Source organism: Heterodontus francisci, chromosome 23 (genome assembly GCF_036365525.1).
Source record: "Heterodontus francisci isolate sHetFra1 chromosome 23, sHetFra1.hap1, whole genome shotgun sequence".
In the NCBI taxonomy this organism is placed as follows: domain Eukaryota; kingdom Metazoa; phylum Chordata; class Chondrichthyes; order Heterodontiformes; family Heterodontidae; genus Heterodontus; species Heterodontus francisci.
In genome coordinates, this window is record NC_090393.1 from 26,158,223 (window position 1) to 26,171,301 (window position 13,079).

At 44.7% G+C, this 13,079-nt stretch overlaps 1 protein-coding gene across 1 annotated transcript; it reads left to right on the forward strand.

Moving 5' to 3' along the window:
• The first annotated feature begins 4,634 nt into the window (after positions 1-4,634).
• On the forward strand, positions 4,635-6,341 carry LOC137382912 (zinc finger protein 728-like). Its single transcript, XM_068055489.1, has 2 exons — positions 4,635-4,974; positions 5,056-6,341. The coding sequence occupies exons 1-2, from the start codon at positions 4,635-4,637 to the stop codon at positions 6,339-6,341; spliced, it is 1,626 nt and encodes a 541-aa protein (XP_067911590.1).
• The last annotated feature ends 6,738 nt before the right edge of the window (positions 6,342-13,079 follow it).

Below are 13,079 nucleotides of genomic sequence, written 5' to 3' on the forward strand. Positions count from 1 at the left end.
TCAGCTGCCTGTCTGGCTGTTGAAACCTTCTGGTTCTCTACATGGGTTCTTACTAACGAAGGGAGTGAATTTTTAAATTCTTCCAGGAGAATTATTTCCCTAAGGTTCTCATATGTGGCCTCTACCTTTACTGCCCGCATCCAACGATCAAAGGTAGTTTGTTTTACCCTCTCAAATTCCACATAAGTCTGCCCAGGCTATCTCCGGAGGTTTGAAAATTTCTGCCTATAAACTTCAGGGACTAACTCATATGCAGCGAGAGTAGCCTTTTTTGCCATCTAATAATCTGCAGAAGCCTCCTCAGAAAGCATAGCATAAACTTCATGAGCTCTGCCCATCAACCTGCTTTGCCTGAGCAGAGTCCAGCTTTCCTTCAGCCACTTCATCTGTTTGGCTATCTTTACAAAGGAAATGAAAAATGCCTTTATGTCCCTTTCATCAAAGAGGAGGGCTTGCACAAATTTAAACAGCTCTCCACTGGGTCCTGGGCTGGAGTCAAATCTTTCCTCATCAGAATTTTCCCTGGAGTCAAGGCCACTCTTTTGTCTTAGTTCCAGCTTTTTAAATTCAAATTCCCTTCCTTCTCTATCTCTTTCTTTTTCCCTTTCACTTTCCTATGCTCTGCTTGCTCCTTTTGAAATGCTTGCTGTTTTGCCATTTCCTCTCTTTAAAGTTCAAGTTGAAGTTTTTCCATTTCTTTTTCTTTTACAAGCTCAAGCTGCTTCATCTGCAACTGAATCCTAACTAAGTCAACTGAATTATCATCTGGATTGCCTTCTCCTTCTTCCACTTTCAAATTCTATGCTATTACTTCAATTATGTCTGCTTTCTAAGCTCCTGGTTTTAACTCTAACTCCAATTTTGCTGCCAATGCTGTTAGCCTAACCTTTGGTAAGTTTCTCAAATCACACAGGGATAAGTCCTCCTCTAGAAAGGTCATAGCAACTGACAAATTCATTCCAGTAATGTAAACTTTACTCTAATGCACAAGAAACCTGGTGTTTCCTTTTCCTCTTTTCAATTATTATTATCCCACTTACAATTGCACATCGCCGACTTTGGGTTATCCCACACACAGCCCCCAATTATATGTTATGACCAAGGCAGGAGGAGTGCATTGTCTTTCTCTAATTCCACTTCTCCACAGGTCACAACATATATTTAAATGTTTACCCAGTTACCTATACGGTCAATCATATACTCTACTCTTTATATCAGAATAAAATACACCAACTAGGTTTCTTTAATAAACAACAAAATTATCAGTTTATTATAAAACAAGACTTATCCAGTCATGAAGCAAGGCATTAACACGCAGATTGAAATATGGAAGCTCCCTTTTTAAATACCTAACACAGACACACTCACACACATACTGGTTAAAAAAAATTCTCTCTCTTCAGAGGTCTTTTACAAAAAAAAGACAAAAAAGAATACTTTGGCCAAATACTTGTTCATTCTTGAAGAAAAAGGATATGATATGTTGCGTCCCAAAAATGGCATTCAGTTTGGCATCTGAGTACACGTAAATGGGTCACTGGGATTTTTTCTGGAGCAGTTCTTTTCAGGCGGCATCAAAAAGACAATACCCCAAAAGCGAAACCTCCTGACCACCATAAATCTTGACATGTCACTTCTCTGTAAACATCTCCCCCAAGTCACCAAGTTTTCCGTTGTTTATTGAGCTTAAGGCATGTGACATCCAGTAAAGGTTTGTTTTCAAACAAGACCTCTCAGTGACCCTTGTAAAAAAAACACATCCATGGAATCTTTTTCAGTTTTCCAAATGAACCAATGTCCATAATTCTAAAATACGAGTCCTCAAAAAAAATATAGAAAAAATAGAAGCACTTTCATAGCAATACAATCAGGAAATGCTTTGCGCACTTTAAGCCTGTATACAACTTGTCTACAAGATTCACCAAGCTTCCAATTCTTATATAAATTCGAAGTCCTTATTTGGATTTGGATGATTTGGATAAAATGCTTGAGCTGCATTCCAATTGTCAGTGCTGATTTGAAACAATGGTTTCAATGGAGTATAGGTGAGAAATATAAAGACTGGTTTGCAGGCTCACCTTTTATTGCAGGCCCTCCTGTACCAAGGCCTCCACTGCCTGATTAGTGCATTGGGTTGTGTTCCCCGGCAAATTCTATTTACAAAAAACAGAAACAGCTTTAGAAGCAGCCCTTTAACTGCTGCTGCTCCCTGATAGTCTGACCTTGGCGCTCTCTCAGGCATCATGTGCTGCACTCTTGATCTCCTATTCAAACACGGTAATGAGCTAGCCTTAATTAATCTGGTGAATTCAGCTTGGATGCCAGGACCATGGGATTGATGTTAACCCTACCCATTGACCAGAAACCGAACAGGTGACTTGCCAACTCAGAACTTGCTATTGATACTGTCATCTTGAGTTCAACCTTAAAGGCTATTGGAAGGCTGTACACTATGTCGGAACTTGGCAACGGCTGTTGAAAGCTTCTGGAGGGCATTCAATGTTCCTGGAAAATGATTGATTCTGATGGAGATGAAAGGAAAGTCTGTCAAATCCATGCTCTTGGAAGCTACAGCAGAATGGTGAGTGCTGCTTGGAACTGGCGATAGCTTTTGGAAACTGATAGCAACACTTAGAAACTGTTGGATATTGTTAGAGGGTGGTGGAAGGTATTGGAAACTATTGAAAGATACTGCATGATACTGAAGGTCACTGGCAAATGTTGAAGATGGTTGAACGCAGTTTGAAACTACGAAAGGCAAGATGCTAGAAACAACTAGAAACACTTGCAGGATATTAGAGTTTGGTTGAAGCTATTGAAATATGTCCAAGACTCTGATGGAGAATCATATCAATGCTATTTTAAATCAATTCACTGGAAACATTTGAAATCAGATGAAAGCTTGAGGATCAAACTGTCTCCTAAAGGGTTTTCCTTCACTCAATGCTCAAACTTGGATCTGAAAAGTATTTTTAAAAATTGAAATTTTGACATAAAGAGCTTGGAGTTGGAAAGTTCTGTCACAGTGATATGATTATAACCCATTTTCTAATAAAAGGATTATGCTCATTTTTCTATCTTTTCTGATCATTAATTAAAATTTCCGAAACTAACACCTTCTGTGCCATGGGGATGTTATAGTTCTTATGGATCTGTCCCTTCCTTACATAGAGTTAGCTGCCTAGAAATGTGCAGGTGATGTGCTCATATTACAGGCATGAAATTGGTGCCAAAGCATCCAATATGAAAAGCAGTGTTCGCGCGCTCATTCCCTGTTGGAATGGTGCTGCCTGCCATATTGGAAACAAAGTGACTCAGGACAACGCAACCCAGCATCGACGTCATCAGAGAGCTCCCAGCTTTGCACATGCACAGAACGGACCCTTGCTGTCAGTATGGTGCTGCACATGCACAGCCTCCGTCAGCACTCAGCTTGCCAGGACTAATTTGCGCATGCGTGCGAAAGCATCATCACGTACTGCAATGTCTGCTCACCACTCACTCCCCGCCTTGCCACTTCTCCCCCCTTGGCCAGTCAGTCCCCACTTAAACCTACCTGTGCCCGCCTGCCTGCCTCGCCGTTTCTTCCCCTCTACTCTGCCTCTGCTTCCCCGCTCCCTCTCACTTCGAGTCCCCGTTCCCTCCCACTTCTGCTTCCCGCTCCCTCCTTCTTCTGGTCCCCATGATCGCGGCCTTTCTTCCTCTCACGGGGGAAGTGGAGGGAGAGAGAGAGTGACAAGATAGACAGGGGAGAGGAGGGAGACTGCGAACGGGATGGAGTGGGGAGCAGAGGCAGAGTAGAGGAGGTGAAGCAGCGAGGCTGGAAGTGACTGGCCCACAGGTGTGGGTGATGGGAAGGCTGGTGAGGTAGGGAGCAAATGGCCGAGGGGATTGAAGCGGTGAAGTGGCGAGGCATGGAGCAAGTGGTGAGCAGATGGGCGCAGGAGACAGCGGCAATGGTAGGAGGGAACAAAGTACTGTTGGAGGTGGGATGGAGGTGGTGATCGCAGCCACTGTGGGCATTTGGATTTCATTTGCTTTAGTTTTTGTGATAAATTGAGCAGCGCCATCTTTACTACTGGTAGCTGCCAAAACATCACAGACAGTGGCGTTTCAGTGGATGAGGCTGCATTTGCGCATGTGCAAGTACTACGCCACCTAGTGATTGCTTTGTCAGCAAACGCAGCCTATTGGACAACACAAATCGGGGACTAATGTTTGTAAAATCATGAGCTGATGAGCACATTAGCTGTACGTTGTGCAATCGGTATTCTCGTAGTGCTTGGCAGCCAAACCAGCGCAGCTGTTGGAGGATGGAGCAGGAAAGGTAACTCTTCATTTCGTTTACTCCATCCGCAGTATTTTGCTTTTGTCTTCATTTTGTGAACTTACTTTATTGCAGCACGGGCTGGATCAGGAGTGGTCCTCTCAGATCCACAATAAATTCTCAGGCTGTTGCCAGTCTTTATTTCCAATTGCCTGCCCTCTCCCAGCTCTCTTCTTATGATATTCATACCTCCCAAGACCAGAAAGCTTCCTCTAGAGCTACAACTGGCACCTGAAGCTCATCCGTTACAAACAAAGGAAGCCAGTAGATTGGTTTCCCTGTGGTACTGCTACTGGCCTCATTAGCCATGCAGACAGTGAAGATTGCACAGGTACAGAAGGGCTGTCAGTGTGAGATTACACAGAGGAACAAGGGCTATCAGTGTGAGATTACAGAGAGGAACAAGGGCTATCAGTGTGAGATTACAGAGGGGGAGAAGAGCTATCAGTGTGAGATTACACAGAGGAACAAGGGCTATCAGTGTGAGATTACAGAGGGGGAGAAGAGCTATCAGTGTGAGATTACAGAGGGGGAGAAGAGCTATCATTGTGAGATTACACAGAGGAAGAAAGGCTATCATTGTGAGATTACACAGGGGGAGAAGGGCCATCATTGTGACATTAGACAAGGGGAGAAGGGCTATCATTGTGAGATTACAGAAGGGGAGAAGGGCTATCACTGTGAGATTACACAGGGGTAGAAGGGCCATCATTGTGAGATTACACAAGGGGAGAAGGGCTATCGTTGTGAGATTACACAAGGGGAGAAGGGCTATCATTGTGAGATTACACAGGGGGAGAAGGGCCATCATTGTGAGATTACACAGGGGGAGAAGGGCCATCATTGTGAGATTACACAGAGGAAGAAAGGCTATCATTGTGAGATTACACAAGGGGAGAAGGGCTATCATTGTGAGATTACACAAGGGGAGAAGGGCTATCATTGTGAGATTACACAAGGGGAGAAGGGCTATCATTGTGAGATTACACAGAGGAAGAAGGGCTATCATTGTGAGATTACACAAGGGGAGAAGGGCAATCATTGTCAGATTACACAAGGGGAGAAGGGCTATCATTGTGAGATTACACAGAGGAAGAAGGGCTATCATTGTGAGATTACACAAGGGGAGAAGGGCCATCATTGTCAGATTACACAAGGGGAGAAGGGCTATCATTGTGAGATTACACAGAGGAAGAAGGGCTATCATTGTGAGATTACACAAGGGGAGAAGGGCCATCATTGTGAGATTACACAAGGGGAGAAGGGCCATCATTGCGAGATTACACAGGGAGAGAAGGGCCATCATTTCAAGATTACACTGGAGAAGAAGGGCTATCATTGTGAGATTACACAAGGGGAGAAGGGCCATCATTACAAGATTACACAGGGGGAGAAGGGCTATCATTGTGAGATTACACACGGAAAGAAGGGCCATCATTGTAAGATTACACAGGAGGAGAAGGGCTATCATTGTGAGATTACACACGGAGAGAAGGGCCATCATGGTGAGATTACACAGGGAGAGAAGGGCCATCATGGTGAGATTACACAGGGAGAGAAGGGCCATCATTGTGAGATTATACAGGGGGAGAAGGGCCATCATGGTGAGATTACACAGGGGGGGAATGGCCATCATTGTGAGATTACACACGGAGAGAAGGGCCATCATTGTGAGATTACACAGGAGGAGAAGGGCTATCATTGTGAGATTACACACGGAGAGAAGGGCCATCATTGTGAGATTACACAGGGGGGGAAGGGCCATCATTGTGAGATTACACACGGAGAGAAGGGCCATCATTGTGAGATTACACAGGAGGAGAAGGGCTATCATTGTGAGATTGCACACAGAGAGAAGGGCCATCATTGCGACATTACACAGGGGGAGAAGGGCCATCATTGCGAGATTACACACGGAGAGAAGGGCTATCATTGTGAGATTACACACGGAGAGAAGGGCCATCATTGTGAGATTATACAGGGGGAGAAGGGCTATCATTATGAGATTACATAGGGGGAGAAGGGCCATCATGGTGAGATTACACAGGGGGGGAATGGCCATCATGGTGAGATTACACAGGGGGAGAAGGGCCATCATTGTGAGATTACACAGGGGGAGAAGGGCTATCATTGTGAGATTACACAGGGGGAGAAGGGCCATCATTGTGAGATTACACAGGAGGAGAAGGGCTATCATTGTGAGATTACACACGGAGAGAAGGGCCATCATTGTGAGATTACACAGGAGGAGAAGGGCAATCATTGCGAGATTACACACGGAGAGAAGGGCCATCATTGTGAGATTACACAGGAGGAGAAGGGCTATCATTGTGAGATTACACACGGAGAGAAGGGCCATCATTGTGAGATTACACAGGGGGAGAAGGGATATCATTGTGAGATTACACAGGGGGGGAAGGGCCATCATTGTCAGATTACACAGGGGGAGAAGGGTCATCATTGCGAGATTACACACGGAGAGAAGGGCCATCATTGTGAGATTTCACGGGGGGGGAAGGGCTATCATTGTGAGATTACACACGGAGAGAAGGGTCATCATTGTGAGATTACACAGGAGGAGAAGGGCTATCATTGTGAGATTGCACACAGAGAGAAGGGCCATCATTGCGAGATTACACAGGGGGAGAAGGGCCATCATTGTGTGATTACACTGGGGAGAAGGGCCATCATTGCGAGATTACACACGGAGAGAAGGGATATCATTGTGAGATTACACACGGAGAGAAGGGCCATCATTGTGAGATTACACAGGGGGAGAAGGGCTATCATTATGAGAATACATAGGGGGAGAAGGGCCATCATGGTGAGATTACACAGGGGGGGAAGTGCTATCATTGTGAGATTACACACGGAGAAGGGCCATCATTGTGAGATTACACAAGGAGAGAAGGGCCATCATTGCAAGATTACACACGGAGAGAAGGGCCATCATTGTGAGATTACACAGGGGGAGAAGGGCTATCATTGCGAGATTACACAGGGGGAGAAGGGCCATCATTGCGAGATTACACAGGGGGAGAAGGGCTATCATTGCGAGATTACACAGGGGGAGAAGGGCTATCATTGCGAGATTACACAGGGGGAGAAGGGCCATCATTGCGAGATTACACAGGGGGTGAAGGGCCATCATTGCGAGATTACACAGGGGGAGAAGGGCCATCATTGTGAGATTACACAGGGGGAGAAGGGCTATCATTGCGAGATTACACAGGGGGAGAAGGGCCATCATTGCAAGATTACACAGGGGGAGAAGGGCTATCATTGCGAGATTACACAGGGGGAGAAGGGCCATCATTGCGAGATTACACAGGGGGAGATGGGCTATCATTGTGAGATTACACAAGGGGAGAAGGGCTATCATTGTGAGATTACACAAGGGGAGAAGGGCTATCGTTGTGAGATTACACAAGGGGAGAAGGGCTATCATTGCGAGATTACACAGGGGGAGAATGGCTATCATTGTGAGATTACACAAGGGGAGAAGGGCTATCATTGTGAGATTACACAAGGGGAGAAGGGCTATCATTGTGAGATTACACAGGGGGCGAAGGGCTATCATTGTGAGATTACACAGGGGGAGAAGGGCTATCATTGTGAGATTACACAAGGGGAGAAGGGCTATCGTTGTGAGATTACACAGGGGGAGAAGGGCCATCATTGTGAGATTACACAGGGGGCGAAGGGCTATCACTGTGAAATTACACAGCGGGAGAAGGGCTATCACTGTTTGATTACACAGGGGAGAAGGGCCATCATTGTGAGATTACACACGGAGAGAAGGGTCATCATTGTGTGATTACACAGGCGATGATGGTGGGTTACTTTAAGATTTCTCAGGAGTTTTGTTCAGTCACTTTGACATTATGCAGGGGAGTTGGTGAACACTGTGCAATTACACAAGTGGAATCGGTGAGTTAATGCAAGATTACACATGGGAACCGATGATCAGTGCATCAGTGTGCCATTATACACGGAGAGTTGATGCATTTATGCCTCGAATTTTGCCATGCATTACACTTGCAACTCTCCATAGAGTTTTAGTGGTCTTTTGTGTGTCAATTTAGTCTTATTTAAGATCCATTCAATTTCATGAGGGATTTCTGCCGTCTACTGATGCGCTGGCAAAGCATGTTGTCAGTAGAAGTTTCTGTTGGGGTTGCCTCATCCTTAGAGCTGGATTTTATGCGCCTGCTGCATGGATTTTATGTGGGCCTCGTGCAACCATGCCGCTGCAATCTTCCTCCAGGCGGCCCACAATAATATGCCAGTCAGACCCCTCCCCCATGCAGGCGCTGGCACAGGCACCATTTTAAAAGCCTTGCTGGTTAATTTAAATTTTTTAAGTTATACCGAGCCACAGTACTGATTAAAAATCTGCCACCCTTTTCCCACCCCCCAATAGCAATAAAAATCATTATTTGCCCTCTCACTGCCGGAACAATCTTCCGTCCACCCCCACCACGGAGCCCAACGTCAGGAGCTTTGTAAAATCCCAGCCTTATTTGCTGGTCATAATGATGCCCTTTTGTGGATGCCATTGATTTATTCCACAGGAGCCAACTCCTTTTGATGGCACCAAGGGTCACACTGCCCTACTCAGGTTGCGTTAGTCGGCTGGATTATCTGCCACCACCCGAGGCTCTGTGGAGGCTAAATGGAGCTGGGCTGGGCATGTTGCTCGAAGAAATGATAACTGGTGGACAAAAAGGCTAAAGGAGTGGAAGCTAAGAACAGGAACAAGAAGGCAGGGACAAAAAAGATGATAGAGAGATGACATAATATCATACCTAGGAACCACATGGGCGAGAACGGCAAGGAATAGAGATAAACGGAAAAGACATGAGGAGGGCTACATCCTACAGTGGATGAAGACAGTCTAAATGAAAGATCCATTTCAGCATGCCACCCTCTACAGGAGATCAGGGACCTGTTTGAGCAGGACAGGGCAAGAAATAGTGTGTCTCTTCAACCAATCATATTGGAGAATCCTTACTGAATCCTTACAGGGGAACGCACACAGTCTAAACTAGGAGGCATCACTGTGTATATTTAATTCAATGTAAAATCACGTACCAGAGGCAAAATAAAAGAGGGAAAGAAAAATTGAATTATGAGAGATACAAGAGACAGAAAGAAAAAGTAAAATGTGTTTGAGCGTCAAATGGCTCAGCGAGGCACCAATGTAGCAAAGCTTGCAGAGCAGCAGGGCAACTCAGACATTTAACTGCGCCATGTACAGATGTTGGATGTTGTTCCATAATATTGGTGAGTTCTGATAGCCTCACCATTATTCCTACTGCAAATTCCAGGCCAATGTGAAATTACAGATGGGAGTTGGTGAGTTAATACAAGTTGACATGGAGGGGGAGAATTGATAATTTAATGTGAGATTACACAGGGAGTTGGTGAGTTAATGCAAGATTACAAGGGGAGTTGGTGAGTTAATGTGAGATGATATGGGGGAGTTAGCAAATTAATGCGAGATTACACAGAGCGGTTGCTTAGTTAATGCAAGATTACTGGGGGAGTTATTGAGCTAGTGTGAGATTATATTGGGGATTGTGAGTTCATATAAATTTATCCAGAGGAGTTGGTGAGTTAATGTGATTACATGGGGAATTGGGGAGTTTAAGCAAGATTATACAAAGGAGTTGGTGAACTAGTCTGAGATTACATTGTGTGAGGGTGCTGAGCTAGTGTGAGGTTATATGATTGATGAATTAGTCTGACGTTAGATAGGAAATTAATGTGAGATTATGTATAGTATTATATCGTGTTTACAGGACAGGAATGGGTCATTCAACCCGTACCAGAGTTTATGCTCCACACAAATCTCCTCCCACCCTTCTTCATCTAACCTCTTCAACATATCTTTCTATTCCATACTGCATTAAGGGTTTATCTAGTTTCCCTTAAATACATCTATGCTAATCACCTCAATTACACCATGTGGTAGCTAGTTCTATATTCTAAGTTCCGAAGAAGGGTCACTGACCCGAAATGTTAACTCTACTTCTCTTTTCACAGATGCTGCCAGACCTGCTGAGTGGTTCCAGCATTTCTTGTTTTTATTTCAGATTTCCAACATCCGCAGTATTTTGCTTTTATCTATATTCTAACCACTCTCTTTGTGAAGAAGTTTCTTCTAAATTCTCTATTAGCATTATTAGTGACTATCTTATGTTTATAGCCCCTAATTCTGGTCTCTCCCACAAATGGAAACATCTTCCCTATGTATACTCTATCAAATCCTTTCATAATCTTAAAGACCTCTATCAGGTCACCCCCTCAGTCTTCTCTTTCTGACATAAAGAGTCCCAGCCAGTTCAATCTTTCCTGATAGGTATAACTTCTCAGTTCTGGTATCACCTCATAAATCTTTATTTGAAACTTTTCCAGTGCCTCTATATCCCTTTTTATAATATGGAGACCAGAATTGTGCACAGTACTTCACGTACTATACAAGTTTAACATAACTTCTTTGCTTTTCGATTCTATCCCTATCTAGAAATTCACCCCATTGCTTAGTTTTTTTTTTAATGGTCTTTTTGAATGAACTGTGTTGCCACTGTTAGTGATTTGTGTATATATAACTCCAGATCCCTCTGCTTCTCTATCCCATTTAGACACTTACTTTCCAAAGGGTCTGTGGCCTCCTTATTCTTCATACCAAAATGTACCTCCTCACACTTGTCTGTATCGAAGTTTATTTGCCAATTGTCCCACATTCTGCAAGTTTATGAATGTCTTGCTGTATTTTGCCACAGTGCTCTGCTATATTAATTATATCCCTCAATTTGGTGGCGCCACAAATTTGGAAATTGTACTTCCAATTCCGGAGTTCAAATCATTTATGTAAATGAGGAACAACAGTGATCCCGGCACTTCTCACTGGGAAGTGGAACACTTCCTTATGGAACCCCACATTCTATCCTTACTAGCTGAGTAACTACCTTTAACCCCTACTCTCGCTTTTATTTTGTTCCAGACAGCTTGCTAAGCATTTTGCTACTTGTCCCCTGACTCCACATGCTTGACCTTAGTCATGTGTTTACTATACAGTACCTTATCACGTGCCTTTTGAAAATCTGAATATATTACATCTACTGCATTCGCCTTGTCTGCACTTTCTGTTGGGGGAGTGGGCCAGTTACAGTGAGAATATATAGTGGGTTGAATTTTACTGGCTCCCGTGTGATGGGAATGGAGGTGGTTGGTGCTGTTTAAATGGTGGGGAAGCATGTCGGGATGGTTCCCGACGCAGTCCCACTGCTGAGGAAGTTGCCCAGCAGCAGGCAGCAAGGCAGATTGGCCGCCCAATCCATGGAGGCAGGGAGTCAATTTGCATAATTACCCTGTTAAAGGTTACATTACGGGGCCGATGGCAGGGCCGCTTCAAGGATGCACCCCCCCTCTGGCAGCCTGGGGGCCCATTGGAACCAGAGGCTCCACAGCCTAAAGAGGGGGGCGGCCACAGGTATGAAAGGCAGCCCTGTGGTCCCAATGATTCCCCCAGAGGGATTTCCCCTCCATACATGAGGCCTACCCCCTCGGCCCCCTAAATTTTAATTTGACCCTACCTGTCTGTGGTAAAATCGCTGAGCCGGTCCTGCTACAGTGAAGTGCAGGCTGAGGACCCACTTTTCAGCCTGATGCCGGGTCCTGAAGCCCACAGTAAAATTCAGCCCAGTGAGTTAGTATACAGGGGGAAATGATTAGTTGGTGCATGATAGCACGGGGGAAGTTGGTGAGTTAGTGTGCGATTACACAGGGGAGTTGGTGAGTTAGTGTGAAATTATACAAGGGAAGTCAGTGAATTAGTGAGATATTAAACAGAGGGAGTTGTAAGTTAGTGTGCAATTACACGGGGGAGTTGGTGAGTCAGTGCACATTTACACAGGGGAGTTGATGAGTCAGCCGAATTGTTGCAGACAATGTGCAGCGCTGGGCATATTCATTAATTAATGTCAGGGCTCTGATTTTCTCTTTGTCTCTAGAGTTAGTTAGTTCGAAGAAGGTCTCAGTGCTAATCTCTTTTGTTGTGCTTTTATGCAGTATGTTACAATTAATCCTGAATGTTTTCACAATGGGCTGCTGCCAGGCGCAGAGGAGAGGCACAGTGCGAAGGATAGAATAGATGATGTGTAAGTTAGAAGAAAGCATCTGCCTGGATTTGTGACTGGTGCTGTGTGTTGGAACTAGTTCAGGTTACTTCACACTGGAACTGCAGCTCGACAGGAAGTGGACGGTTTTTTAAAAAAATCTATTCTCTTAACAGGTGCTGAGATTTGGAATTGGTGCAAATCTTTGTTTGATCTCTGACCTCATACCAACTTGCTATAAATTGTACAAAAGGAGAAGGATGCATGTTTAAGGTTGGAAATCATTAAAGCCCTGATTTTAACTTGAAATGACAGTCGTGTGGATGGGATCAAGGCAGTCAGCAAACTGCACCACTCTCAGCAGCTTGGGGTTGAGAGATTTTAACTCTCAAACTTCATCTGCATCGGCCCAGTCAGGTTCACCCCCAAAACCAGCAGGAAGTGGCAGCAGGTGGTGGGCAGAAATGGAATTTCCTGAAAGAATGTTCCCTGTCACCCAAGTAGTTTGCTGGCATGATGTTCAGGAAGGCTCGCAATCAACGGAGTGGGGAAGCATGGTTTGGAGGAAGCCTAAACTTTCCACAAAGTAAATGAAAGCAAAGTAAAGAAGTTAGCTTCTTTGGGATTCT

Coding starts and splice junctions, on each gene's coding strand:
- LOC137382912 (XM_068055489.1), top strand. CDS start 4,635: ATGCAGACAGTGAAGATTGCACAGGTACAGAAGGGCTGTCAGTGTGAG. Junction 4,975..5,055: donor AGGGGAGAAGGGCTATCATT/GTGAGATTACAG, acceptor AGATTACACAAG/GGGAGAAGGGCTATCGTTGT.